This window comes from Peromyscus californicus, unplaced genomic scaffold (assembly GCF_007827085.1).
Source record: "Peromyscus californicus insignis strain IS unplaced genomic scaffold, ASM782708v3 Scaffold_15__1_contigs__length_86483966, whole genome shotgun sequence".
Classification (NCBI taxonomy): domain Eukaryota; kingdom Metazoa; phylum Chordata; class Mammalia; order Rodentia; family Cricetidae; genus Peromyscus; species Peromyscus californicus.
The window spans coordinates 74,899,490-74,925,115 of NW_026294447.1; the positions used below are offsets into that span (position 1 = coordinate 74,899,490).

The 25,626-nt window shown below is 51.8% G+C and overlaps 1 protein-coding gene across 1 annotated transcript in view; it reads right to left on the minus strand.

Moving 5' to 3' along the window:
• Galnt16 (polypeptide N-acetylgalactosaminyltransferase 16) overlaps positions 1–25,626 on the minus strand; it is an 89,867-nt gene that overhangs the window by 18,183 nt on the left and 46,058 nt on the right. The window contains exons 3-10 of the mRNA XM_052739444.1: positions 15,290–15,447; positions 12,291–12,389; positions 11,654–11,721; positions 10,725–10,790; positions 8,436–8,557; positions 5,281–5,368; positions 2,609–2,693; positions 2,204–2,307 (exon numbers count right to left, since the gene is read on the minus strand). Coding sequence (XP_052595404.1) covers positions 2,204–2,307; positions 2,609–2,693; positions 5,281–5,368; positions 8,436–8,557; positions 10,725–10,790; positions 11,654–11,721; positions 12,291–12,389; positions 15,290–15,447 — 790 coding nt within the window. The remainder of the gene's footprint in view (positions 1–2,203; positions 2,308–2,608; positions 2,694–5,280; positions 5,369–8,435; positions 8,558–10,724; positions 10,791–11,653; positions 11,722–12,290; positions 12,390–15,289; positions 15,448–25,626) is intronic.

Sequence of the window (25,626 nt, forward strand, 5' to 3'; positions counted from 1 at the left end):
TAGGAGCCAGCAGGAGGCCTCTGGGTGTCCTGTGAAGGACATGGGAGTCCCTGCAGAGTTTGAGCAGAGGAAGAAACCTAAGGTGACTTTTAAGGTTTTTGGAGCTGCCAGCCCCACTCCAGGTGGCCTCTGAGCTCCTGCCTCTCAGGGGACACAGGAGTATGGCTCGGTTTGGGTGGCTCCTGTCTTTCAACAAAGGAATAAAAGAAAAAGCTAAAGCCATCAGAGATAGGAGTAGTCTCGGGGCTCAAAACTGGCCCAGCAGCTGACCCTCTGAGGGCCACAGCCAGCCTAGACACTTCTTTGAATTTCTTCTGAGGAACAGAATCCTGGCCAGAACCTCTCACAGCTCTGCCTTTCAAGTTCCCCAGCCCAGGAGCCCTTGCCTTAGGCAGAGTTTGAAGTGAGCTATTTGATCATTCACTGGTTTCTCTGTCAGTTCCCAGCCTGAAAAAAACAGAGAAAGAAAGGAAAGGAGAAATTTCTACCTGCAGGAAGGCTGGGCCTTTTCCAGCCTGCTGGGCCTGCCGTGGCTTCACAGCAAAAACTGCCAAAGCTGCCTTCCGGCGGAGACCAGGACACAAAGCAGGTCACCAGGACTCCAAACACAGGAAATGGGATGGGGATGCACGGGTCACTGTGCCCCAGCTCACAGAATTTACTCCTGTGAGTGCTGCCTGTACACTTCTGAGAGTTATCTGAGGGGAGACAACCCTGTGCCTATTTCCATTTGGTTAACTAGCCTCTCTGTGCACCTGTTTTCCTGGGGAGGCGAGAGAGGACAAGGCCCACCTCCTCGCACCTCACACAGGCCTGAGAGTACCTCCTAACCCCTCATGGGCTCTGCTGGGAACACCAGCCCCACGTGGCACTTTCTGACTGAACTTAGGAAGGCAGTACCATTGCATGTGTCCTAGCGTCCCTGGGGTGGGAGAGGCCCAGCCCCACCCACTACTCCAGAAACCTGGTCAGTGGGAAAAGAAGATTGTGAGAGGGGCTTTGAGCGCAGGACCACAGAACTACCCTTGCTCCCGAGGACCCTGGGGGAGCTCTCTGCCCTGCCTGGTTTCTGGGTTTGGGAGGCTCCTGTTTAGACTAAATGAGCCCAAGTGTTTCCTGCCCTGGGCATCCAGGTTCCGCCAACAGGAGGCAGCAGCAGATAGAGATTGGTGAGGGATGACACCCCCACCCCCACCCCCAACCAACCCCTCCAACCCCACCCCATCACCTCATGAGAGCACAGTGCCTGCCAGGGATGCTTCCTTCCCCAGCTTTCAGACCTGCAAGTGGCTAGTTACAGCTCCCTGTGGCCAGAGCGCCACCCAGAACTGTGCTGGCCAGGCTTTGTGTCCGGCCCACAATGTATGAGTCCCTAGGGAACACTGATGCAGCATTTGAACCCTGCCGGGGCCTGGCCTGATATACCCAGTCTCATGTCCATTTCACCAGCCCCCTGGGAAGGAGGGTTTTTTTGTTCCCTCTTCCTTCCTTGTTTTTGTTTTTCCCAAGTGAATAAACTGAGGTTCCCAAAGCTGACTGATTCTCCCAGTGACCCAGACCACCTGTGCTGGAGCCTGGGCTCTGACCTCACTTGGTGACCTCTCCATGGTGCTCTGGGGCAGGAGAGCAAACCTCTGGCTCTGTTCCATCTCCCTCTTGCTGTTCCAGGCAGCCCAGGAGTTCTCATCTGCAGGGTTCAGATGGTCTCACGCACAGTAATAATGGCCACAGCTTCAATCACTACTCAACAAGCTCCGGAGGAAGCTGGGTCCCAAAGAGGTTTAATTTGCCCAGAATCAAACAGATTGAAGGAGCCAAGCCAGGGCCTGCATCCAGGCCTTCCCTGCTTACACATGACCATCATGCCTGGTTGTATTCCTTCCTATCCCTTTTGGTAGAGAAACAGCCATGTAGTTAAGCTGTATTCAGTCATGTGTTCCTAACACACATGTCTGGCCATTTGGCCACATGCTCCCCTGGACACCTAAACTTTTTTGTCTACCTGAGTGGACCTGAACAAACAGCTCTCTGTACCTGTTTGAATCAGTAAAATGGAGACAATTGCCTCAGAGGGTCCTTATGATGATTAAATGTCTCAACAAGTGTCACATCTTTACAGACCAGGACCTCAAGTGTAGACTGCTCTCCGTCTGAACTATCAGTATTGCTCTTGTCTTTTTACTGTTATTATTTATCAACTCACCGAAATTCTCTCCTCCCCAGATGTCCATCTGGGCGTCATACTTCCCCAAGTGATTAAACCAGGACTTGTCAATCACAAAGATTCCTCCAGCTATAACAGGTGTCCTGGGGAGACAGAGAGTGAGGGTGCAACCATGAAACATGGAAACCAGGAACCTCTCTTCTGGCCCCAGCTCCCTACCTGCAGAGTCACTGGGGCAGGAGGGCTGGCCAGCTCTCAGGGCCCTCACAACTGCTCCCATGATCTCGGTCCTCTCTGTCCCTACGGGCAGGTCTGATGGCCCAGACAGAGTCAGCACCTAGACTAGGAACCCTTGGGAGCCCTAGTGATGATACACCCTCCCAAGAGCCTCCCAGACCCCTGATCCAGGAAGGAGAGAGCTTCCCAGAGGCCAAGCAGCCTGACCTGATAGGCTTGGTGGGGTCTGTCCGGGTCATCTTCTGCTCCAGGGGGATCTGTTCCCACTTGAAATGCAGACTCCAGTCGAATCCTACAGGCAAAGCAGGGTGGAGGTGGGCTCAGGGAAGAGCCCACTGAGGGCTTTGGACCTTTTCCTCCACCCGTCAGTCTCTTCTGATCAGAGCAGGGTGGTAGAAGCCACTGTTCCGTCATTCACATGGAGACATGTGCCTGCCTCACATGCTGTCAACCTACTGACAAGACAAAGACTAACAAGTGTGTGATGTGTCCATAGAGATTGGCAGTGTGCTAAAAACGAAAACTAAGATGAGGTGTCCATATTATAATAAGGTTAGTCAGCAAGGCTCACCCACAGGTTGATTTTTGAGTAGGGATCTGAACGAAGGATGCAATCCATACAGACATCTGGGGAAAGGGAATTCCAGACAGGGGCAGCAGCAAGTGGGTGGTGTTTTGAACAAGAATGATGCCAATGGGCTTATATATCTAAATGCCTAGTCCCCAGATGGAACTGTTTGGTAAGGATTAGGAGGAGTGGCCTTGTTGGAGGAAGTATGTCACTGGGGGTAGGGTTTGAGGTTTTAAAAGTCCATGCCAGGCCCAGTCAGCTACCTCTGCCTCTTGCTTGCGGATCAGCTGTAAGCTCCTGGCTACTACTCCAGCACCATACCTGCCTGCCTGCTGCCAAGCTTCTCACCATGATGGCTATGGACCAATCCTCTGGAACCATGAGCCCCAAATTAAATGCTTTCTTTTTTAAGTTGCTTTGGTCATGGCGTTTTGTCACAGCAATAGGAAAGTAACTGAGACAAAGTACAAAGGCCCTGAGGTGACTTCTCAGAGGGGAATTGGCTGGCTTCCCTTAGAATCTTACCCAACTCCAAGGTCTAACTCCTGGTTGGGTCCACTTAGTGGGTTACCAAGCCCTAAGGAAGGACTGTCCCCCACGCCCACTAGCTCCCAGTAACAGACTCTTGAGAGCAGTGGCATCCAACAGAACTTTCTGTAATGACAGACATGATTTGTATCTATATGGCTCAGTGGGGTCACCAAAATCTTGTGTGTCTGCCAAAGCCTCATGTGGGTTAAGCTCTTGATATGTAGCCGGGACACCCAAGGAATTTAACTGTAAATCTTGTTTAATTTTAATTAATTTAAAGAGCCACATGTGGCAACAGTCATCTGGATTGGGCAGCCCAATGCCAGGATCCATACTTGTCCAAAAGGATGATAAAGCAAGTAAGCCACCAACTCAAGCCACATAAGCCACGTAAAATAGTCCAGAACGAAAAGCCGGGCGGTGGTGGCGCACGCCTTTAATCCCAGCACTCGGGAGGCAGAGCCAGGCGGATCTCTGTGAGTTCGAGGCCAGCCTGGGCTACCAAGTGAGTTCCAGGAAAAGGCGCAAAGCTACACAGAGAAACCCTGTCTCGAAAAACCAAAAAAAAAAAAAAAAAAAAAAAAAAAAAGTCCAGAACGGTCTAGAGTGGCGGTTCTTAACCTTCCTAATACTGTGGCACTTTGATACAGTTCCTTACGTTGTGGTGACCCCAACCACAAAATTATTTTCATTGCTACTTTATAACTGTAATTTTGCTACTACTGTTACAAATCATAATGTAAATATCCGATATGCGACCCCAGAGGGGTTGTGACCCACAGGTTGAGAACCACTGGGCTAGAGCGATGGCTCAGCAGTTAGGAGCATATGAGGTTCTTCAGAGGACCCAGGCTCTATTCCCAGCATGCGCATGGTGGTTCACAACCACCTGTAACTCCAGTGGCTTCTGTGGACATTGCATGCACATAGTCCACATAAAATATAAATAAATGGCCGGGCGGTGGTGGCGCACGCCTTTAATCCCAGCACTCGGGAGGCAGAGCCAGGCGGATCTCTGTGAGTTCGAGGCCAGCCTGGACTACCAAGTGAGTTCCAGGAAAGGCGCAAAGCTACACAGAGAAACCCTGTCTCGAAAAACCAAAAAAAAAAAAAATATATATATATATATATATATATATATATATATATATATATATATAAATGAATTAACTAATATTTTAAAAACCAGTCCGGGAGTTACATGGGAAAAAAAAACAACATGAGGTTAATTTGAATAAAACAGTCTTAAGACCATCCATCTAAAACATTTCAGCATGCAATCAATACAAAACATCCATGAGATAGTTTACATTTGTCCACACTAAAATCCTGCCGACTCCTGTGGGTTTTATGTACTTAACAGCCCATAGCAAATCTGACCAGCTGCTTCAAGGCTCACTAACAAATGTGGTGAGTAGCTGCTGGGACTGCCTGTGGGATGTGTGTGAAGAACTCAGGTGAGGCCACAGGCTCTTGTTCTTCCTGTCCAGACAACGTCTGCTCTCCAGAAGACTCCCCTGGGCCTTTGGCCAAGCTCTCTGTGCCAGAAGTACAGGGGAGGGATATGCCCATGATGAGGGCAGGGAATGAAGAATGACCAGCTAGCCCCACCTCTGACCGTGTGAGGCACTTCCAACCCAGGGCTCTCCTTGTCCCTCCTCTTCGGAGGGAAGGATGGGCAGGGTGAGACTCAGGAGAGCCCTTGAACCAGGGCTTTTGCCTGCTTTCGCCTGCCCCTTTTCAAGCCTAGACGCCCTCTCGGAGGAGCAGGACCCACCTCCTCGGAGATCCGCAGATGCTGCGAGGTAGGCGAAATTGTCCAGGCTGATGACATCAATGATAGGGCTCACCACACGGGTGTGGTCCTAGGAGGGGAGGATGAGAAGGTGTGAGATCAGGGATGTCTGCACAGAGGCCCAGCTGCCTGTTCCAAAGAGGGAACCTCTGGAACACGGGGTGCCACAGCCTCCCCAGGCTCCTGGAAGACCCTAGGGGCTGGACGAGATCACCACACACTCAGTTCCAGGCACAGCACCACTGACCCAGCCTCTTCTTCTTGTGTCATTTTGAGCCCTTCTGGGGTGTCACCCGCTGGGATGCCCTCACCATCATGGTCTAGATGGGACAGCCACTCAGCCGCTGTCCGTGCTGGCTCGTCTGCCGCAGGGTAGGCCCTCTTGTTTCCTGTTGTTCACCTCTCTACCTTCTGGAGTTGAGGCTCCCCAAATGGGCACCGACAGCTTAAGGCCAGGGACCTTATGGTTCTGTATAACACAAGCCTCCCTGATTCCTTGAGTTGGGGTAAATCATGTTATACACCCCAGGGAAAACCTAATCCCACTTGGTAGACCCTTTTAACACTCCATTGAGGGGCACAGATTAGAGCCCCCGCCACCCCCGCTTTCAACTCTAATTCCCTCTTAATCTGACACAGATGTGATGATACACACTTGTTTACTCCAGCACTCAGAAGGCTGTGGCAGAAGGATGGTGTGTTCAAGGCCAGCCTGGGCTACCCAGTGAGACAACAAAAACAAAGCCACTTTTTAAAACATTCTCTCACACTCTAAAGGTTAAAACCACCTTTAAAGCTGATGATGAGAGATGGACAGGAATGACCACACGGGAGTTAGGAAAGAGGATACTAAATAGCCCTGGATGAGAGTTTTCTGCCGGGCGGTGGTGGCACACGCCTTAAATCCCAGCACTCGGGAGGCAGAGGCAGGCGGATCTCTGTGAGTTAGAGGCCAGCCTGGTCTACAGAGCAAGATCCAGGACAGGCACCAAAACTACACAGAGAAACCCTGTCTTGAAAAAAACAAACAAATAAACAAAAACAAAAAAAGGAAAAGAAAAGAAAAAAGAGAGAGTTTTCCAGAGGAGAAACAAGAAATAGCCAGTGAGAGCAGAGGTGGGTGGGAAAAAAAAATTCTCTTACAGAGTCTAGAGACTCTGTGGTTAAGAGCATTGGCTGCTCTTCCACAGGTCCAGGGTTCAATTCCCAATACCCATATGGCAGTTTACAACTATCTGTAACTCCAATTCTAGAGGATCTGACACCCTCACACAGACATACATGCAGGCAAAACACCAATCAATATTGATAAAATAAAAATAAATTAATTAAAAAATTCTCTTTACATATACTTTTATCTGTCTAACTGCCCTACCTACCTACCTACCTACCTACCTACCTACCTACCTACCTATCTACCCACCTATTCATGTGTGTGCACGAGCATGCCATATCATGCATGTGGAGACCAAAAACTTGGAGTCAGTTCTCTTCATCTACCATGTGGGTCCCAGGAATCGAACTCAGGTCCTCAGGTTTGGGGACAAGTAGCTTTACTCACTGACTCCCAAGACCCTCTGTGCATAATTGGAAGTCCCTCAATTCACACATGGCTCAGGTATTCAAAGCCCGGGTAGTGGCTGACCAGGGAGGTTGCCTGGAGCTTTTCTGAGCTCCCCAGGGAACTAGATAGAATTAATGTACTACAAAATTGATATATCATATTTAAAAGTACAACTCAGAGGACTTCTATGTTCACAGAGTAGACTAATCATCACCACCTTATTCTAGAACACTTTCTCTCTCTCTCTCTCTCTCTCTCTCTCTCTCTCTCTCTCTCTCTCTCTCTCTCTCTCTCTGTCACACACACACACACACACACACACACACAGAGAGAGAGAGAGAGAGAGAGAGAGAGAGAGAGAGAGAGAGAAACTAACCTACTTTCTATTTCTATGAATTTTCTGACTTTAGATCTGTTCTACAGATGGCATCATATAATATATGGCCTTCTTGACTATCTTTCCTTCATCTCACAGGTTTTCAAAGATAATATACATTGTAATACATATCAGTATTTTATTTGTTTTCCTGGCTGCATAATATTCTACTGTATAGATATACCGCAGCCTTTTGGCTATTTTAGCAATGAACACATGTATAGTCTTTGTGTGGTCACAATTCTTTTTTTTTTTTCCTCCAGGGTTTATTTGAGCAGGGGAACTTCTGGGTCACATGGGTAGTTCTACAAGCTTTTGGGAACTTGCCAGGCTGTCCTCTAAAGTTCCTGCATTATGTTACACTCCCACCAGCACTGCGGGAGGGTTCCTACGAACGCACATCCTGTCAGCACTTGCTACTGTCTGTTTGACTATGGCCATTTTTGTAGGTGTGCAGCACTCTCACGGTGGGGCTAAGGGTTGCACTTCCCAAATGGTGGACTGATGAGCACTTTTTATGGGTGTGAGTTGCAAATCTCCTTTAAACAAGTGCTCTCTCAAATCCTTCGCTTGTTTTAAAAACCAGGCTGTTTTTCTTCTCTTTGTCTCCCCTTCCTCCTCCTTTCCCTCTTCCTCCCTTCTTCCTCTCACTGTTTAGCCCAGGTTAGTCTGGACTCATGATCCTCCTGCCTCAGCTTCCCAAGTGTTGGGATTATAGACACACATCACCACACCCTGCTGGGACTATGTGCCTTCTTACGGTTAAGTTGTGACTGCCTCATCCTTTTCTGCCCTCCCATCCTGATGAACAGCAGACACATGGCAGGGGCCTCCTGCTCCCTCTTCTTCTTTCTTGAACTCCAGTCTGTCCTGTTTCCATCTGGCTTTCCAGCCTGACCACAAACTCCCCCTCCTGGACCCTGTCTTTCTGGGGGAGACGAGCAGCACCCACCCATCACAGTCTGAGCATCTTGGCTCACCAAACTTCCATGCAATGTGACTCTCACACCCGCAGTGGGGACAAATATGACAAGTGTCCCCACTCTCGGGTGAGACAGCTGGGTGGGGTGGGGTCTCTCGGGGGAAAGCAGACCCTGAGGCCTCCCACAATGCCGGCCTAACTCCTCAGCTAGTGAGGGCCGGGAGCGCCGAGGGCATCTCCTGAAGGGGTCCAGCTCCCACAGACAGGCGACTCACCTCCATCACCCGCTGCAGCATTGGCTGCAACCACTCCACGTTCACCTCACAGTGGCTATCGAGAAAGGTGAGAACCGTGGCTCCTGCCACATCTGCCCCGCGAACCCGGGAGCGGATCAGTCCTGCAAGAGGAAAGGAAAGGGCTTAGCCAGTAGCCTCCCAGTGTCCCCCGAAGTCCCAGGGCCCTCCCTGCTTCAGGGGCTGAGGTGCTGAGCTACAGTGGCTGGCCTCTTCTCCATGTCTCCATTTCTCCCCCCCACCCCTGTCCTTGTCTCCCTCACCTTCATGGTCACCCAGGGTCACTCCCCAAGTGTCCTTGACGCTCTAGATACAGATGGGCAGTCAAGCTGAGTGAGTGGGACTGGAGTTTGCTACTGACAGACCAGGTGACAAAATCTATCCCCTTGAGACCCTTCGTGGTTCCCTCCGGGAACACAACCAGATGTGACAGGGAGAGAATCTTGACTCGTGTCTGTGTGCCAGCCCTTCACGCACTTTGAGTATGTTGTTTAACCTGTCTGAGCCTCCGTTTCCTTCCTCCCCTTCCCCTCCCCCCTCCATCCCTCTCCCTCCCATCCCCCTCCATCCCTCCCCGCTCTACCCCCTTCCCCCCTCTTTTCCTCCCCCCTCCATCCCTCCTTTCTTGCCCCTTCTTCCTCTCTTTTCTTTCTTCAGTCCTGGGGATCAAACACAGCTCTTGTACATGCTAGATAAGCACCCTCCCACTGAGCTACATTGCCACCCCTAAGCCTCAGCTTCTTACCTATAAGATTAAAAACCACCATAACCCAGCCTGTCACAGCAGAACAAGGAGAGTGCCTGGTACCAGAGAACCTACGTGCCTTGGGTTTTTCTCTCTCCTGTCTCCGTTTCCTGATGGCTTCACTAACTGGCTTTGCTGTTGGCTCTTCTGCCGAGGGCTGGGGCGGGGGGGGGGGGGGGGGGGTTTGCGTGGGGGAGTGGGGGAGTAGGCGGGATGTCTGTCAGGATAGCAGAGGCCCAGCTGGTTCTGCCCTGGTCAGAGCAACCACCCATGTCCTGTGAGCTGTGGGAAGGGAAGGGCCTCATGCTGAAACCTCTGGATAGAGGTCACTTTCTGGAGAGACTTCCCTGACCACACCTTTGCTCATCACTCTGCCAACTCTAACTAACCAACTGCCCACCAGTCCAAAGGGCCTGAGTCCCACCTTTCTACTTAAAGGGACAGGGAAAGCATCTGCCGGTAAATTTTCATTCACTGTTGGCAAAACCCCAGGACAACTTATTCCCAAGCCTGATAGTCCCTATTTCAGTGGCTGGAGAGGCATTTCACTCACCAATATCCTTATGGCTTCCAGGTTTAAACGGCCTTTCTTATATAATATCTAGCACATATTTATTTCTCTCACTCTGGCTCCCTGCTCTCTGCCGTATCAATTCTAAGAGTGTTCTTCTGGCTTACCAAGGTCTGCTTTCATCTCAACCCACCGTCTACTGCCCCTGTTGACTAGGCCTGGGTTCTCACAGGAAGGAAGAGTACAGAGAGGGACTAAAAGACGGGCCTTTGAGGATGTCTCCCAGGCCGGAATCCTGGCTCCTCTATTCACTACCTTTGGGAAATCACAACACCTCCGTTCTCCGCAGGCAGAATGGGAACAATGGCTGTCACGACTAAGTTGGAGAATGCCAGCCAAGCCGATGCCTGCCACAGTCCTCCAGCGAAGAAGGGCTGTGAGCACCTTGTACCTGTCAGCTCCTGCCTTTGACTGTGGCGTGCTCGGCCTGCCACGTCCTCCCTTGCTCTCCATCACCTGCCTCATGAGGTGCCTGCTACTCCTTCCCACACTGAGGCCCGCTCCTCTACAGTCGTCCTTCCTGCTCAACCCACTCCCTCTCCTCCATCTTCACACTTTTCACAGAAGCATGACCTGCCTGTGGTGAGGGTCATTCTGATCCCCTGGGCACATACTAAACATTCCTAGCACAGGAACCGTGCTTGGGACTTCTCGTGCCCCCTAGATGGCTGGACACTACACTGCGCTATCACGGATGCTCTGAAACACCCTTTGATTGATTGGTCATACCTTTCTCCTTTCCTTTGGTTTTCTCAGAGCCTTCTACCACTAGCCTCTTGTTCATCCTTATAGCAACCTTAGAAGGCAGAAAAGTGCCAGCACTGTCCCATTTCTCAGAAGAGACAACCAAGGCAGCCAGACAGGTTTTAGGATAACGCAGTGCCCAATGGGAGTAGGGAGGTGAGAAGATCACCATGACACAGATCCAGGGCAGAAACCCAGATCCAGCACTCACCTTCCCGCCTGTCATTTCGAAGGCACTTGACCTTGGGGATCCTAGTCAGAAGCAAGCAGTCTTCAGCTGAGGACAAAGGGGGTGTGTGTGTGTAAAACAAGCTCATTTAGATATGGGCATCAGATCATACTGGCTATCATAGCTGAAGGGTAGCCCTGTCCTCCCCACCCCCCACTTCTGGGCCAAGTGAGGAACACCAGTGCCTAGGAACCCAACTCTAGCCCAGCGGGCACCAGAGAGCACCTGCCATATTTAAAGGGACTCTTCTTCCTATGGAAGTTGTAACTATGAAGGATGCTGTGGATATTGTTCCAAGGCTGTGTCTGTGTCTGTGTGTCTGTTTCTGTGTGACGTGTGTATTTATCTGTGCAAGTGCGCTTGCCCGTGTGTGCAGGCATGGAGGCCAGAGGTCAACCTCAGGTGTCTTCCTCTTTGTTCCTGACCTCTTGACCTTGTTTTCTGAGACAGCTTCTCACATTGCACTTGGAGCTCACAGTTTGGTAGACTGCCTGGCCAGTGAGGCCCCCCGCCACCCACCTATGTCACTCCTCTGAGCACCGGGTGGCAGATGCACACTCTGGCGCTTGGCTTTTTATACGTGGGTGCTGCATATCTAAATTCAGGTTTTCATGCTGTTCATCAAGCGTTTTATCTACGGAGGCCTCTCCTCAGCCCCCTCGTTTCAGTTTGTTTGTTTGTTTGCTTGTTTTAATGTCATATCATGAGTGTATCATCTAAACAGTGCCATTCTTTCCCTTTGTTGGGGGCCAGGACGGGGAAGCGTCCTAGAAAAGACCGAAGATTCCCTTCTTGACAGAGGTCAGTGCGTGAGGACCAGGGTGGCCGCAGAGAGCTCATCTCAGCGTTTCGGGGAACGGACAGGGCGGGGGGGGCGTGGAGGGGCACAGCACCGGGAGATGAATACTTACGGTCTGAACTGAAGTCATCCACCAGAATGATCTCCTGGATCAAGCTTGCAGGAGTTCGGTTCAGAACACTGGAGCAGCAGTGGGAACAGGACAGTGGAATCAGCCTTACACATCCCTGGAAGAGCCTCTCCCACCATGGAGGCTCCTGCTGGCCCCCGAGGTTGGGAGGGGTGTCTGTCTTTCTCGGGGAAAGGCTATCCAAGCCAAGAAATGCCACTGGGCACTCCTTGGGAAGTGGGACAGGTGCAGGTTAAACTTGCCCACTGGCCCAAGCTTAGATGAGGGCAGAAGGGGCGTGTCTCTCTGATTCTGTAACAGGCACCTGCTGTGTTGACACCCACCTTTCTAAGGCCTCCTGTCCATCGCTGCCTCCCTCCACTCCAGAGACTGCTGCAGGTCTACCCTCATTTGACCTTGGGTTTGCCTGCTGTGGCCTTCCCGGGTCTCCCAGAACAGTCACCAGGCCTAGCATCTCAGAAGGACTAGTCTTATCCTCCCAGTGTTCACTGGTTCCCCCCCGCTGCCTGGACACCATCCCTAGCAACAAGGTCCTGTCTAGTCAGAAACTCCACGGGCCACCTGAGGCCTCACGGGGCAGAGCCACAGAGATGACGGCCTGTGGGGGTGAGGGTCTCACCTCTTCACGGTGCGCAGGAGTGTGGAGCGAGCCTCATTGTGGAAGGTGATGATGACACTCGTGGGTGGCAGGTCCGAAGAATAGGACAAGGAGGGGCAGCTGGGGAGAGACAGGGAGTCAGGGACGCGCTGTGGGATTAGGCTTAGGCAGCTCGGCTGCCTTTTCTGTATCCACTTTGCTGTGCCCCGGGACAGCTCCGTAAGGCAGAGAAGGATACAGCCTACCTCCCACAACGAGATGCTCCGTCCCACATGGGCCCAGCACCCACATGCAGCTTAGCCCAGGGGGTCCAGGAAGGAAGCGGCAGATTGAGGGGTTGTCCCAAGTCTGGGGCGTTCTTTGCCAAAGACCTAAAGCACCAGAGCGCACACACGCACCGCCTCTTGGGGAGGGATCGGGTTTACGTATAGGCCCCAGGACACAGCTGGGAGCCAAAGAGCAACATGGCTGATGGGACAGGCCAGTGGTACAAGGTGGTGGAGGGGAGAAACCACCCTCCTTTTGCCTTCTCACACCCTGATGCTTTCTTCCTTCCTGTCTCCCATCTCTGGTAGGATCTGGCCAGAAATTCCTCCCACTCTGCCTGCAGGGTGGGAGTAGAGAGACTTCCCTCCCGCTCTGCTCTCCCCCGTCCTCCCTAGCACTACCAGCTCTGCAAGAGCCATCAGGCAGCAGCAGCAGCTGGCCTGCAGGATAGCGGCTTCCCAGAAGACACCAAGGGCAGTTCCTGCCACTCCGCTCCCGCCTCAGCAGTCTTGGACTCCCCCACCTTCAGGACCCTGTCTTTGGACCCCCTGACTCCCGGTCCTCAGGAAGGGGAATTTAAAATCCTCACTCTGTCGGCCTTCCTCCCTACGGCTTCTGTGAATGTATTCATTCCGGGCCCCACACCCACCGCTGGAAGGCAGCCGCCTCCGCTGGTTTTCCTAAGCGATGTTCTTTATTACAATCGCTCCAGACAACCCTGGCAATGACTATTTTTTCATTACAGCGTTCACTCCACTGACAGTTGCTCACAGTCTGAATTCCCAGGCCCACATTCTGCCCTGCAGAGGAGCCGGGTTAGACAGGCAGGGAGTCCGGCTAGTGTGAGACCTCGGGGAAAAAATCCCAAGGAGCTTTAAAGTAGCTCTCCTCGAGGGGGCTGTGGGGGAGGGGTGCTCTCTGCCCCCAGAAGCCAGGCTGTCCAAGTGCCTGGCTTGAGCTTGACTTAGCTGAAAAGGAACCTCCTCCTGGTGCCTAGCCTCGGAACACAGACCTGGGCCCCAGTTCTCTGCGCGTGTCCCCTAGCCATCAGATGTCTAAGGAGAGGGACTGGATAACAACCGTCTTTCTCTCCTTGAAGGAAGCAAGCCTCCCACACTTTTCTGGAAGGCGGACTTGAACTTCCCACGGCGGGGAGGGCTGCCCAATTCCCAGGAGCCAGGAGTCGTCCAAGAGGCTGTCCCATGTCTATGTTTGTGGAGGTTTTCTCATGGTCCTAACAAGTCAGTCTTACGTAGTTTGTTTCCCTTGACAATAGCACCCTAGACAGAGGCCAGGAGCAGGAGCTAGCCTGCAGCAGAGTCCAGCAGAAGCTGTAGCCAGGGAAGGCAGGGTTTGCACCAGCATACTGGCTCTAGCAGGCCAGCGCCTTCTTTGCTCCCTCTGCAGGAGTGTGTGTGTGTGCGCACACACACACACACACACACCCACACACACATCATGATCCACCTCAGCCCCCTGAGAGGACCTAGCGGCAGCACATGGCACCTCATCAACCCACCACCGCCCTGGATATGATGGCTCCAGCACCATTCGGTCTTTGAGCCATCGGAGAACAGTGACCGAGGAGGTCAAGGTGGGGTGCAGTAGGAAGGTGGGCAGAGATGGTCCAGGCCAAGCCCTCAGTTTACATATGAGGTCAAGACATAGATTCCCCAAAGACCTGAGGACTAGGTTAGCCATGACGAGGGCTGTCCACCAAAGGCCTTGAAGAGCAGCACACGAACCTATCATCCCCTCAGAGGGGAGAGGGGAAGTTGCCCCCAGGCTGGCTGACAAAGGACTTACACACAGGAAAGAAGCTATGAATGTTTGCTCAGCACTTGAGAGCTGAGGCAGGGAGAGAGTTGCAAGTTCAGGGCTAGCCTGGGGTGCATACAATGAGTTCGAGGCCAGCCTGTGCTACAGTGTAAAACCTTGTCTTGCACCCTCCCCCCCACACACACCAAGGAAAGGAAAAGGGGGAAAGAAGGATACAGGAACACCCCATGCTAACTGAAGGGTAGATGAGACCAGGCACAAGGGACCGGGTCTCTGGGGAAGGAACAGAATGTTTCTGAAGGTGACGGCAGGAAGTGGGAAGAGGTGGAACACATACTCTAGATAGGATAACATGGGAAGAACTCAGGAAGAGGGTTGCTGCCTTGCCGGGGTCCAGTCACACTGAGCTGGGGACTTGGGGGAAGCCTCATTGACCCTGGTCTAGGATCTTGCCCACCTCCCACAGAAGAATAAGGAACAAGACAGGGCTGTATCTGCAAGAGCTGCTGGGGGTGGGCGGAGGCAAGGAAGAGATGGGGTAGCTGTGCACAGCCTTTCACTGTTAGAGGGGGCAGGGTTGAAGACTCCTCTTCAGCTGTGCAGCTCACCTCCTTGGACGTTCTTGAAGTTCCCTGGCAGTCTATCCTTTCTGGGATGCCTGACTGAGGGACTGAGGAGCTCTTCTGGCTCCAACTGGGGGTTTCCTTGACCTTCCCATTGAACCACAGAGGGCAAGAGAGTGCTAAGGGTGAGGTCGATTGAATGTCTAAGTCACTAGATGGAGAATGAGGGTGCCTTCCATATTTGTAAAAATCATGTGATTTGCATGTGTGCATGTTCACACACAAAGACATGAATAAAATAAATAAATGTAAAAAAAACAATAAAGCATACACAAATAAAATAAAAACCAAGCCAAACCACACTGGTCTTTTCTCAGCCCTCTCTTCCCGTCCACACAACGGACGCCATACCTGTAGTGGCGGGTGTCCCGGATGGGTCGGTCTGGGCTCAGTTTGTCACTCTCCAGCTGGTTGAAGGCATGTTGTCTGTATGGGTCCTCTCCAGGCTTCAGCTGCTTGGCTGACAGGTATGCCTTCTCATCAAAGCCTTTGGAGGGTGTTCCTGTCACCTGAGACAGAGCTCAGCGTCAGAGAGGGCCCAGGCAGGAGGGTTCCACTGGTGGTGACTGGGGAAAGACACAGTGAGTCCATGCCAGGAGTGTGCCAGTGGGGCCCTCTCACCTCTACCCCGCCCCCCTTAGAGAACTAGTAAATTATAAATCTGGATCCAAACTAGCTGTTATTATTGTTTTTTGGAGGGGGTGCACTTGCTACTGTGCATGCATACACGTGTGTGGAGGCCAGAAGATGATGCTGGGTACGTTTTGAGACACCGAATCTGAACCAGTTTGGCCATACAGGTTGGCCAGTGAGCTTCAACTTGTCTCTGCCTCCCCTGCGCTGAGGTTACAGGCGTGTACCACTACGTCCAGCTTCTTTTTTCTTTTCTTTTTCTTTCTTTTTTTTTTTTTAACTTAGGTTCTGGGGGTCTGATTTAAGGTCTTCAAGCTTTGTGTGGCAGGCCTGCTATTAGCTGAACTATCTCCCTGGTACCCAAACTGGCCCTGATTCTAAAGCCAATGCTCTCTGCTGGATGTGGAGAGGGTATTTCCCAGAGAAAGCTCAGTCACCTGGGATGAGGTGTTTTAAGGAGACTAGAAACTAGAGAGGGTACTCTGCAGATGGACTGTCTCCTAAGGATGCACTTGAGCCTGGCTCTGGGTTAGGCACATACAGGCTGCCTGTGGATAAGAGCTAGGGCTTGGACAAGCTGCTGCAGAGAGTTCCCATTCACATCAAGCAAGCCATCACACGCTAATGCCCCAAGCCGGCTGGACCAAATGTGTTAATACAGTGCTGGAATTCTCCGCCACGTCGGCTCACTGCTTCAGTGGCCCCACGGCTGAGGCACTGGGCCCGCTGGCCTAAGGGCTAGAGAGAGAGAGGGATCACTGACGGACCCGCCTCAAACTCCTTAGCCACACCCTACTCTGTGCAGCCACAGTCCCCAGATACAGGGGACGACACATCAGAGATGAATGGATGGATACATGCATCCTGACATCTCATCATGGGAACCAAACTGCAGGCCAGATGTTTCCAGGAGGGCTAAGACACTCTCAACTGCGGCTGCATCCCAACTCTAAATCGGCCCAACCAACAGCCCTGGAGGGAGCAGAAAAGGGAGCAAGAATTGTCCACTCACAGACCCAAAGAATGAGGACTCTATTGCATGCCTCATTCTACCTTTTAAACATAATTCTTTATTGATTCTTTGGGAATTTTACATCACGTGCCCCAATCCTGTTCACCTCCCAGTCCCTCTGTATCCACCCCTCACCCCTGCAGGATGCCCCCCCCAATTAATTAAAAATAAAAAATACCAACCAACAAACAAACAAACACCACCTTGCTCCGCCGTCTTTCCAACACCTCTCCATTCATCCTAGTGGCATTGAGAGCTGTGGTGTATCACGCAGTATAACCTTCTGGTCCAGCCAACCCCACCCACAAAATGGTCCTTGCAATGAGTCATTGGTCTGGCCTCTGGCACACCATCATCACTGGACCCTCACTGAAACTCCTCTCAGAGATCCTGCTGTTGCCGGATCATTCCGCAGGACCAGTCCCTTCACGCACTCCAGCAGGTCATGGATGGGGTAGATGTTAGCGTGGCCCAACCCAAGGCCCAGGATACGAGTCTGGGTGGTAGCTGAGCTGGTTGGTCTGGGCCACTGGGACTGTCCCCCTCGGGCGAGGGGCAGACCCAGCTCTCCTGGGCCCGTGCCAGCTCTCCTTCGCCCGTGGTGAGGGGTGGGGCCATCTCTCCAAACATGCCTCATTCTAAAAGGGTGGCCCCAGTATAGCAGCGGAACCCACAGAAAGGGGGACTATTCTGTAGAGTGACAGTCCGGTGTTTCATCAGCGGATCAAGGTATCCATGTTCCCTTGACAGCTTGCCCTCAACCTCCCTTGAAGAGATGCTGAAAGATCTGGAAGGCCCTAGCTCCTAAGCGCTCCCACTCTGTGGCACTGTCATACTCTCCAGTGGCCTCTTGTCCTAGGAGCCTGCTGGGGAGCCTAAGGTTCTGAGGGCAGATCCGGAGAGGGAAATCTTATTTCCTCCAGGCCTTGTCCCAAGCTGGGTTCAGCTGCTTACGGGGTCCGCACAGAGGTGGCACAGCTGTGGCCCTGACATTCTAATGTTCTGAGTCAGTCCCACGCCAGGAAATGAACAGAAGCAGCAGGTGCTCCTGTGGGCTCAAAATCCATTTCAGCCAAGAGAGGAGGTAAAGAGGAAGGAGGGGGGGGGGGGAAGGAGTGTTCCAGCTTGAGCCCAGAGTTTCTAGATCCCGCTCAGCTCTGAGAGTGAGAATGGAAAGGCAGTGGCTTGTGTCCTTCCCACCTGGGACAAGGATGGTGCTGATGCTGGCCCCTCCCCTCCCCCAGCTCTGCATCAAGGGAATGGAAAGAAGCTGCTAGCTCGTGGCTGAGGAGCTAAAATTAAAGACAACCGCAGAGGAAGAGTTTTTCAGACTCCCAAAGGGAGTGTATATCACCTCATTATCTTGAAAGCTGGCTGGGGGCAACAGCAGGCTTATTTATTCAGGACTTTCGGCCACTCTGTGGGCTTAGGAAACCTCTGAGCCTGACCCCATGCTCACCTCCTGCTCATTCAACACTGACTAGGAGCCATATGCCTACCTGCACCCCTCCTAAGGGTGCAGGGCTCGGGATCACCTGGGCTTATGTTTATGAATGTCTGAACCTACCCATTCATTCACTCATTCACTTATCCAGTCCCCAGAGCACCACCGGGTACCCGGAAGAGGGAAGGACACTTCTGAGATTGCTCCTTGTCAGCTGCCTTCCCATGTCTCACCCAAAGCCTCCTCAGGCCTCAGAGAATGTTCTGGAAGAATGCCCAGTTGGGCTAAAGCCCTCTAGAGAGAACTCTCCCAAGCCCTCAAAACCAAGTTAGTCTCAATGTGTTCTTGAGAAATGTCTTCTCACATAACCCAGAGCTACTGTGTGGCCCGGTCCAACTCCACATGGACCAGGGTCTGGGGTGAGACCCTTTTCCTGAGAGATGGTTTGCAAAGAAGGAAACCACAGAACACAGATCCCTCCCCAGAGGTCTCTGCTGTTCCAGCAGTCCCTTGGGATGTGGCTGAAACATCAGTTGTCCCTGAACCAACCAGGTGAAGGGAGACCAAGGACGTGCCTTGTGGCAACACCATGATCTCTGCAGGGCTTCACTTTCTTTATCCTCAGACCACCCCCAGCTGCCATCCAGATAACCTCCGCTGTCTAACTCCTAGTCTGGCAGCCCAGACCATAACTCATTTCCTTGTGGCTCCCCCGACTCCTGCTTTTACCTTTGATCTTGAGACATTCAAGTCTTTTCCAGGTTCTGTGCCTCTAAAATCACGTCTCCATAAGTCCCCCCCCCCCCACTCTCTTCATACTCCACACGCTTCTCTGTGCTCTCTGTAGCAGAGACAGGCGCTTCCATCTCTGCCTGCCAAGCTACAAATTCAGGGTCATCTTGGTGTCACCCCCATGCTCTGCAGTCTAATTTAGACCTCTGCCTTGGATTTCTCAGTGGTACCCTACGGCTGTACCACTAATACAGCGAGTACTGTGAGAGGCTAGGGATACAGAAAAAGAAATAGAGCTGTGGGGATGATCCAGCTGGTAACGGGCTTGCTTTGCAAGCACAAGGACCTGGGTTCAATTCACAGCGCCTATGTAAAAAACTGGGTGTGGCTGTGTGCCCTTGCAATCCCAGTGCTAAGGAGGTGGAGGCAGGAGGATCCCTAGGGCTTACTGGACAGACAGTCTAGCCTAATGGGAGAGCTCCAGGCCAGGGAGAGACCCTGTCTCAAAGCGAGTTGTGCTCCAGCATCCCCACACACATATGTACGTGCATTTGCACACGCACCTTGCCCACCGGTACCCAAATATACATGTATAACCATAATAATTTTAAAAAGCTTTTGGCCAGCAAGACAGCTGAGAGGGTGAAGGAACTTGTCCCCAAGCCTGACAATCTGAGTTTGATCCCTGGGACAGGTAAAGACGGAAGCAGAGAACAAACGCCACAGAGTTGGTTCTCTAACCTCCACATGTGTGCTGTGGCATGCACACCCCCCACAGCAACTAATTTAAAAAGAGAATGAGCTGGGTGGTGGTGGCGGCGGCGGCGGCGGCGGCGGCGGCGGCGGCGGCGGCGGCGGCGGCGGCGGCGCACGCCTTTAATCCCAGCACTCGGGAGGCAGAGGCAGGAGGATCTCTGTGAGTTCGAGGCCAGCCTGGGCTACAGAGTGAGTTCCAGGAAAGGCGCAAAGCTACACAGAGAAACCCTGTCTTGAAAAAAAAAAAAAAAAAAAAAAAAAAAAAGAGAATGAACAAAAGGAAAGAAACACAGAGCAGGGCAGCCCCCCAAGAGGCACCTAGTAGCCACCTGGTTCTTTTCTTGTTCACCTCATGATGGGCATGGCTAAGGAGGGTCATGAAGAAGAAACTCCTACTCCAAGGCAAGGATTTATAGCAGAGCGGCTGGTGAGATGGCCACAGAACCTTGCCCCATGGCAAGCCAGCTGGGCAGTGACCATGCTATTTCCTGTCTCCTCCCTCCTACAGGGGAACGCAGTGACTACCCACACTTCTCTATCCACCTGACTTCTCAAGCACAGCAGGGGTGAGGGGAAATGTATCTTTTAGTCCTTGGCTACAAGGCCATCGGGAGCTATCACCCCACGAGGCTGAAACTGCAGGTCCTGGGCATGGAGTCGTTTCCAGAGCAGGTGAGGGTGCTGTGCCATGTGTGGAATTCTTAGGTCAGCCTGGGCACCTATCACGTGACACTGATATTTGTGTTCTTCCACTAAAGTGAGGTGCTAATGGATGGGGAGGGGCTCATGAGGCCCCACTCATAGCTGAGGAGTTCTGAGCAGATGACAGTTACTGAGGGAGAGAGGGCTGTTCTTCTTTGAGGGTGCAGCCATAGGTTACCCGTGTTCCAGTGGACAGCCCCACATACGTGTGCAGCACTAATTGGACTCCGTGAATTATTTGTTTAAAGAGGACATAAAGTTGGGAGGGGGTGTTTTGGAGAGCCGGGGGGAGGTGAATAGGGGGGTAAGATCAAAATATATTGCATACATATATGAAATTGTCAAAAAATAAACAATGCTATTTTTTTAAGTGCTGCTCATTGCCAGGTGTTGGTAGCACATGCCTTTAGTCCCAGCACTCAGGAGGCAGAGACAGGCCAATCTCTGAGTTGGGGGCAAGCCTGGTCCACATAGCAAGTTCCAGGACAGCCAGGGCTACACAGAGAAACCCTGTCTTTGGGGGGGGGAAAAAGTTCTGCTCATCTGTGAGTTCTCTTACATCTGGCACATAGTAGGCACTCAGCAGGTGCTCACTGAAAAAAAGGAATGGATGAATAACTGAATGAAAAATAAGTATTTAAATACTGTCCCTGCTCTCAAACTAATATAATCTCCCCAGCACCCACATGGCAGCTCACGACCTTCTGTAACTTCAGTTCTGGGGGATCCGACGCCCTCTGCCAGCCTCCATGGGCACCAGACACCTACAGCATCCATGCAGGTAAAACACTCGTACACATAAAATAAGAATTTCTTTTAAATTAGTGTAATCAACCAGGAAAGAAACTAGCAAACAAATGTGATCCTTGGACACTACAGAGCCCCAAGGGGTGGGGTCCTGTCTCTCACTGGACTCAGTCTCTCCTGCTGCTCCCACAGGCTCTCTGCTTCAGCAGCAGCACAGGCTCTCCTCCCAGGCTGCAAGTCTTGCTCCTTGGCCCCCTGCAGGACTGTTGCCCCTCCCCGCCTCCCTGAGCCGCCTCTATCCACCCTGTATAAAAGCCCAAGGCCACCCCATCCTACCTCTTCCCTACCGCACTCACCACCATCTGGAATTCTGTATGTATTTTATATTTTAACCTTCTTGGCCACTTCCTGCTATAAGAGTACAAGTTCCGCCGGGCGGTGGTGGCGCACGCCTTTAATCCCAGCACTCGGGAGGCAGAGCCAGGCGGATCTCTGTGAGTTCGAGGCCAGCCTGGACTACCAAGTGAGTTCCAGGAAAGGCGCAAAGCTACACAGAGAAACCCTGTCTCGAAAAACCAAAAAAAAAAAAAAAAAGAGTACAAGTTCCACCAAAGCCGGGTTTGCCTGTTTTGTTCAGTGCCGGAACCTGAAGTCCACAGTGGTGCCTGGGCGACCATAGGCACTTGAAAACAATGGCTAAAGAACACGTGAGTAAGGAATGATAATGAGCCCATCTCTGCAGCCCCTCACCCCACATTTGGACAAACACCACACTTTGGACAAGCAGGTAACAGGGTAGCTCTGATTGCTTTATGGTTTTCTTCCCCATTTTTCCCGGCCAGGCTGTCACTCACTGTCCCTGTCCCAACACCCCAAATATTCACACAGGAATAAGCACAGGACTTTGGGTTAGGCCAATCGTATTACTTCACGCCTAGGTACATTAGTAGATTAATTGGTTCAAGACTGGTCATTTGACTCAATCTAGACCAAACAGAACCTTCCTTGAGACTTTTCTGTATGATGAGTTCTCCAGCATATTCCTTCTCTCCCCCTCCCACACCCTCTCTAGTTAGTCTGAATTGGCTGTTCTGTTCTAGTAACCAAAAGTTCATTGACAGCAGCCCTTCATCCTTTTGATGAACAGAAAAACAATCTCTAAAAGGAAAAAAAAAAAAAAAAGTAAAACCCGAAGCCCAGCAAATGAGCCACTGATGTCTATGACACAGTGTGCAACTGTCTCTCCTGAGACATCAGGCTGGTCTCGGTCTTTGGGCCAGTGGCTGCAGTCCAGGGCTCGGCGGGGCATTCCCACCATTCCCTAGCACGCAGGGCAGTGTTCAGCTTCCAAGATGGAGCTTCCATATGGACCACCCTAGAAGCCCTTTTGTGTTGCCATGGTGAGGCATGAAGGCCGAGTGATGGGCTGATGGGCTTCTCATTGCCCTCCAGCCCCTGGCAGAGGGTTCCTGGCTGAAGTGTAAGCAACCACCCCTTTCTTCAGTCTTTGTCCTTTTATGGAATGCCAAACCCGGCCGTTCCTCGCTGGGTAAGGTCAATCACGTGAAACTGCTTAAGCTGAAATAGTAGCTGTGCTGGAGAGAGAGAGAGAGAGAGAGAGAGAGAGAGAGAGAGAGAGAGAGAGAGAGAGAATCCCTCATCTTGGAGAGCCTTGGCCTCCATCCATCACTTTGATTAAACTTTGAGACTTGCCTCCCTCACCTCCGTCTTTTTCCATCAAGATTTGCTTATTGCTTCCTGCTGCTAAAATTAGGACACACAGGGCAATGGTGGGGGGGGGGGGTTAAAATAAGAAGGAACTCTTTTCCATGTCACTTGCATCAAGAGCAGTTCAGCCCTCCACTGGAGCCTGGCAAACCTCCCCTTCAAACATACACAGACCTCCACATCTTCAATGTAAACAACTTCAACCCCCTTTAAACAACTGCTGCCCAATTTCCTTTAACTACCAGTAAAATAGGCACCTGCTGGGTTTCCCTTTCACTAAATTTCAATGAAACTACATATTAAAAGGCTGTGGCCCTGTTTTATGGATGGCTCCTGACTTTTCTGCTATAAACCAAAACCACCTGGTGAACAAAATGTGATTCCTGCTCTCTCTCTCTCTCTCTCTCTCTCTCTCTCTCTCTCTCTCTCTCTCTCTCTCATCTGATGCTCTGTCCCCTGAAGAAAGACTGCCATTCATTACCAGAATTGCTAAGCACATCATTCAACAACTCCGCTGCTCAAGGTCTGGGACGGGGTCCCCCAGGGCTTCCCTGACATCTGCCACTACCCTCATCCAACCAGATTCGAGATGCTGTGGTGGCACAGGACCAGGAGCTGGGGACCCGGGACCTGGCCTAGACTGGTCCCATCTTCCAGTCTGCCTTGCCTTGGAAGCTGTAATTACAATGGCGGCCAATCTGGCCTCCCAGTATCTGCTGCTCTCTGACCTTGGGGATTAACTTACCTCATCTGAGAGTGCTTCATCTGGAAAATGGGAATTCTGGGGACTAAAGGAAATGAGTATATGATGCATTTAGCACAGGGCCTGTAATAATAATTACTGCTGTTATTAATTACCTTGCCTGCCGTTTTTACCAGTGGTCCTGAACCTCAGCTTTACCACGGAAGCACCCAGGAAGATTTAAAAAGCCCAATGCCCAGGCTGTACCGCAGACCACTTCAGTCAGTCGTTGGAGCCGGGACACAAGCCTCACGACTCTGAAGCCATTCACATTTACTCTAGTGTGCGTGCCCCACAGAACCTTAGCTGTGGCTTTCCATGGACAGCTAACGATGAGGGACTGTCATCAGCTGGCGGAACCCCAGGATCTTATCACTGTGGAGGATGTAGGGGCTACCTCCTTATGGCCGCCCTCACCACGTCTCAGGAAAGCTTGACTTCAGATTTCCAGTTCTTGGCCTCTGTTTCTATTGACCTGGAACTTGACCACCAACAGCAACCAAGCTTGAACCTAGTTACTATGGAGACTTACCACTTTACAACAGGTCCACCTCCCTGGAGAGGGGAGACTCAAGATCACTTACCTATCAAGGCTCCCCTGATGCCATTTCTTAGCCTGCGTTTCCTATTACTCTTCCAGGGTGCTGCTGACCACAGCTTTATGGGATGTGTGCTCTCATTTAAGAATAGTTCTAGTGCATTCCAATGGTTCTAGCGATCCAAGACAGCCAAGGGAGGCCCACTGTACATCCCTTCAGGCACCTGAGCCAAAAGGGCTTCTCTGGGCAAGGCTGGAACATGAAGTTACGGCATCAAAACCTTGCCTTACCCTCTCAGCCACAGATGCTGCAGCCCAGGGGAGGAGGGCCATAGGACCTCTTCCACAGTGAGGGAGACACACTGTGGGCCTACTGTGAACCCGAAGCTCTGTGAGGTGCTTATTTCCATTCCCAAATGCTCCTGTAAAACACGCTCTCTTCTCATCCACACTTTACAGAGGACAAGGACTGGAGAGGCACAGCAGCATGGCCCGGTCACAACACACCAACTCAATGACAGGACTGGGGCTGGAGTGATGCCCACCTGTCCACAGAGCCTCGCAGAAAGCCTCTCTGTGCCTTCGGGCCATTCCTGGACTCAGAGGAGCCTGGGGACCCCCCTCCAATGTTGAGGCTCTCAGCTCTGAGGCAGGCCCCTGGCTGCCTTCCTCCTTGGCTTATGATCAGCGTGTCAGACTGTGACTCAGCCAGGGACATGCCCAGTGTTGTCACTCTTGGCCTGCACATGGGCTTGGAATCACTTCTTTGCTTATGGTTCAAAAGAACATGAGATTAAAAAAAAGAAAAGAAAAGGGGGAAAAATGGAAGAGTTTGTGTTACTTAAACCAAAATAGCACATAGCCAGACTTTTCTGGATCATTCTGGGCCCTTCTGATTCTTTCTGGCCAGGGACACCCTCAGAATCCTGATAATCCTCAGCTGCAACAAACTGAAGAAATGACCAAGGCAATTCCCGCTTGGGGTCTGACCTGTCCCACTGTGTCACCCTCCCCCAAACAAGCTGGCCGCACTCTGCAGCTAAGAAAGAGGGAGGCGATGGCAGAAGCTGCTGAGGTAAACCAACCTCCAGGCTCCCAGTCTCCAAATAAGCTCTTCCGGGCAGATGGTGCAGCCTCTCTTCAGCTTTAGTCACAAGAGCAAAGTGTCAAGGTCTACACAGTGTCCTTTCCCTCCAGGTGCGGCACAGTCTGAGGCCACTGAACTTGGACCTGCCAGACATCAACTAAAAAAAGAAAAGCACTCACGGGCCACACAGCACATACGGTGTGAGCCTTGCAATAGAGGTGGCAGTCTCCTGCCCCACAGACTGAGGACCAAGTCAGCTGAGACAGGATCGAATTCAACCAACTCGAACTTAGCAGCAGCCCCGATCAGCAGCCGATTGTCTCGGTTTCTAACACTTCTCAGAACAAAGACACTCAGGGCTGGGGAGATGGCTCAGTGGATAAAGTACATGCCATCCAAGCATGGGGATCCCAGTTCAGACCCCCAGAACCAGTACTACCTGTAATCCAAGTACTTGGAGTCAGAGACAGGGGACCCCAGGGCAGACTGATTAATTAGACTGGCCAGAATCCATACGCTCAAGGTTCAACAACAGACCTCACCTCAATAAATAAAACGGAAAGGGAT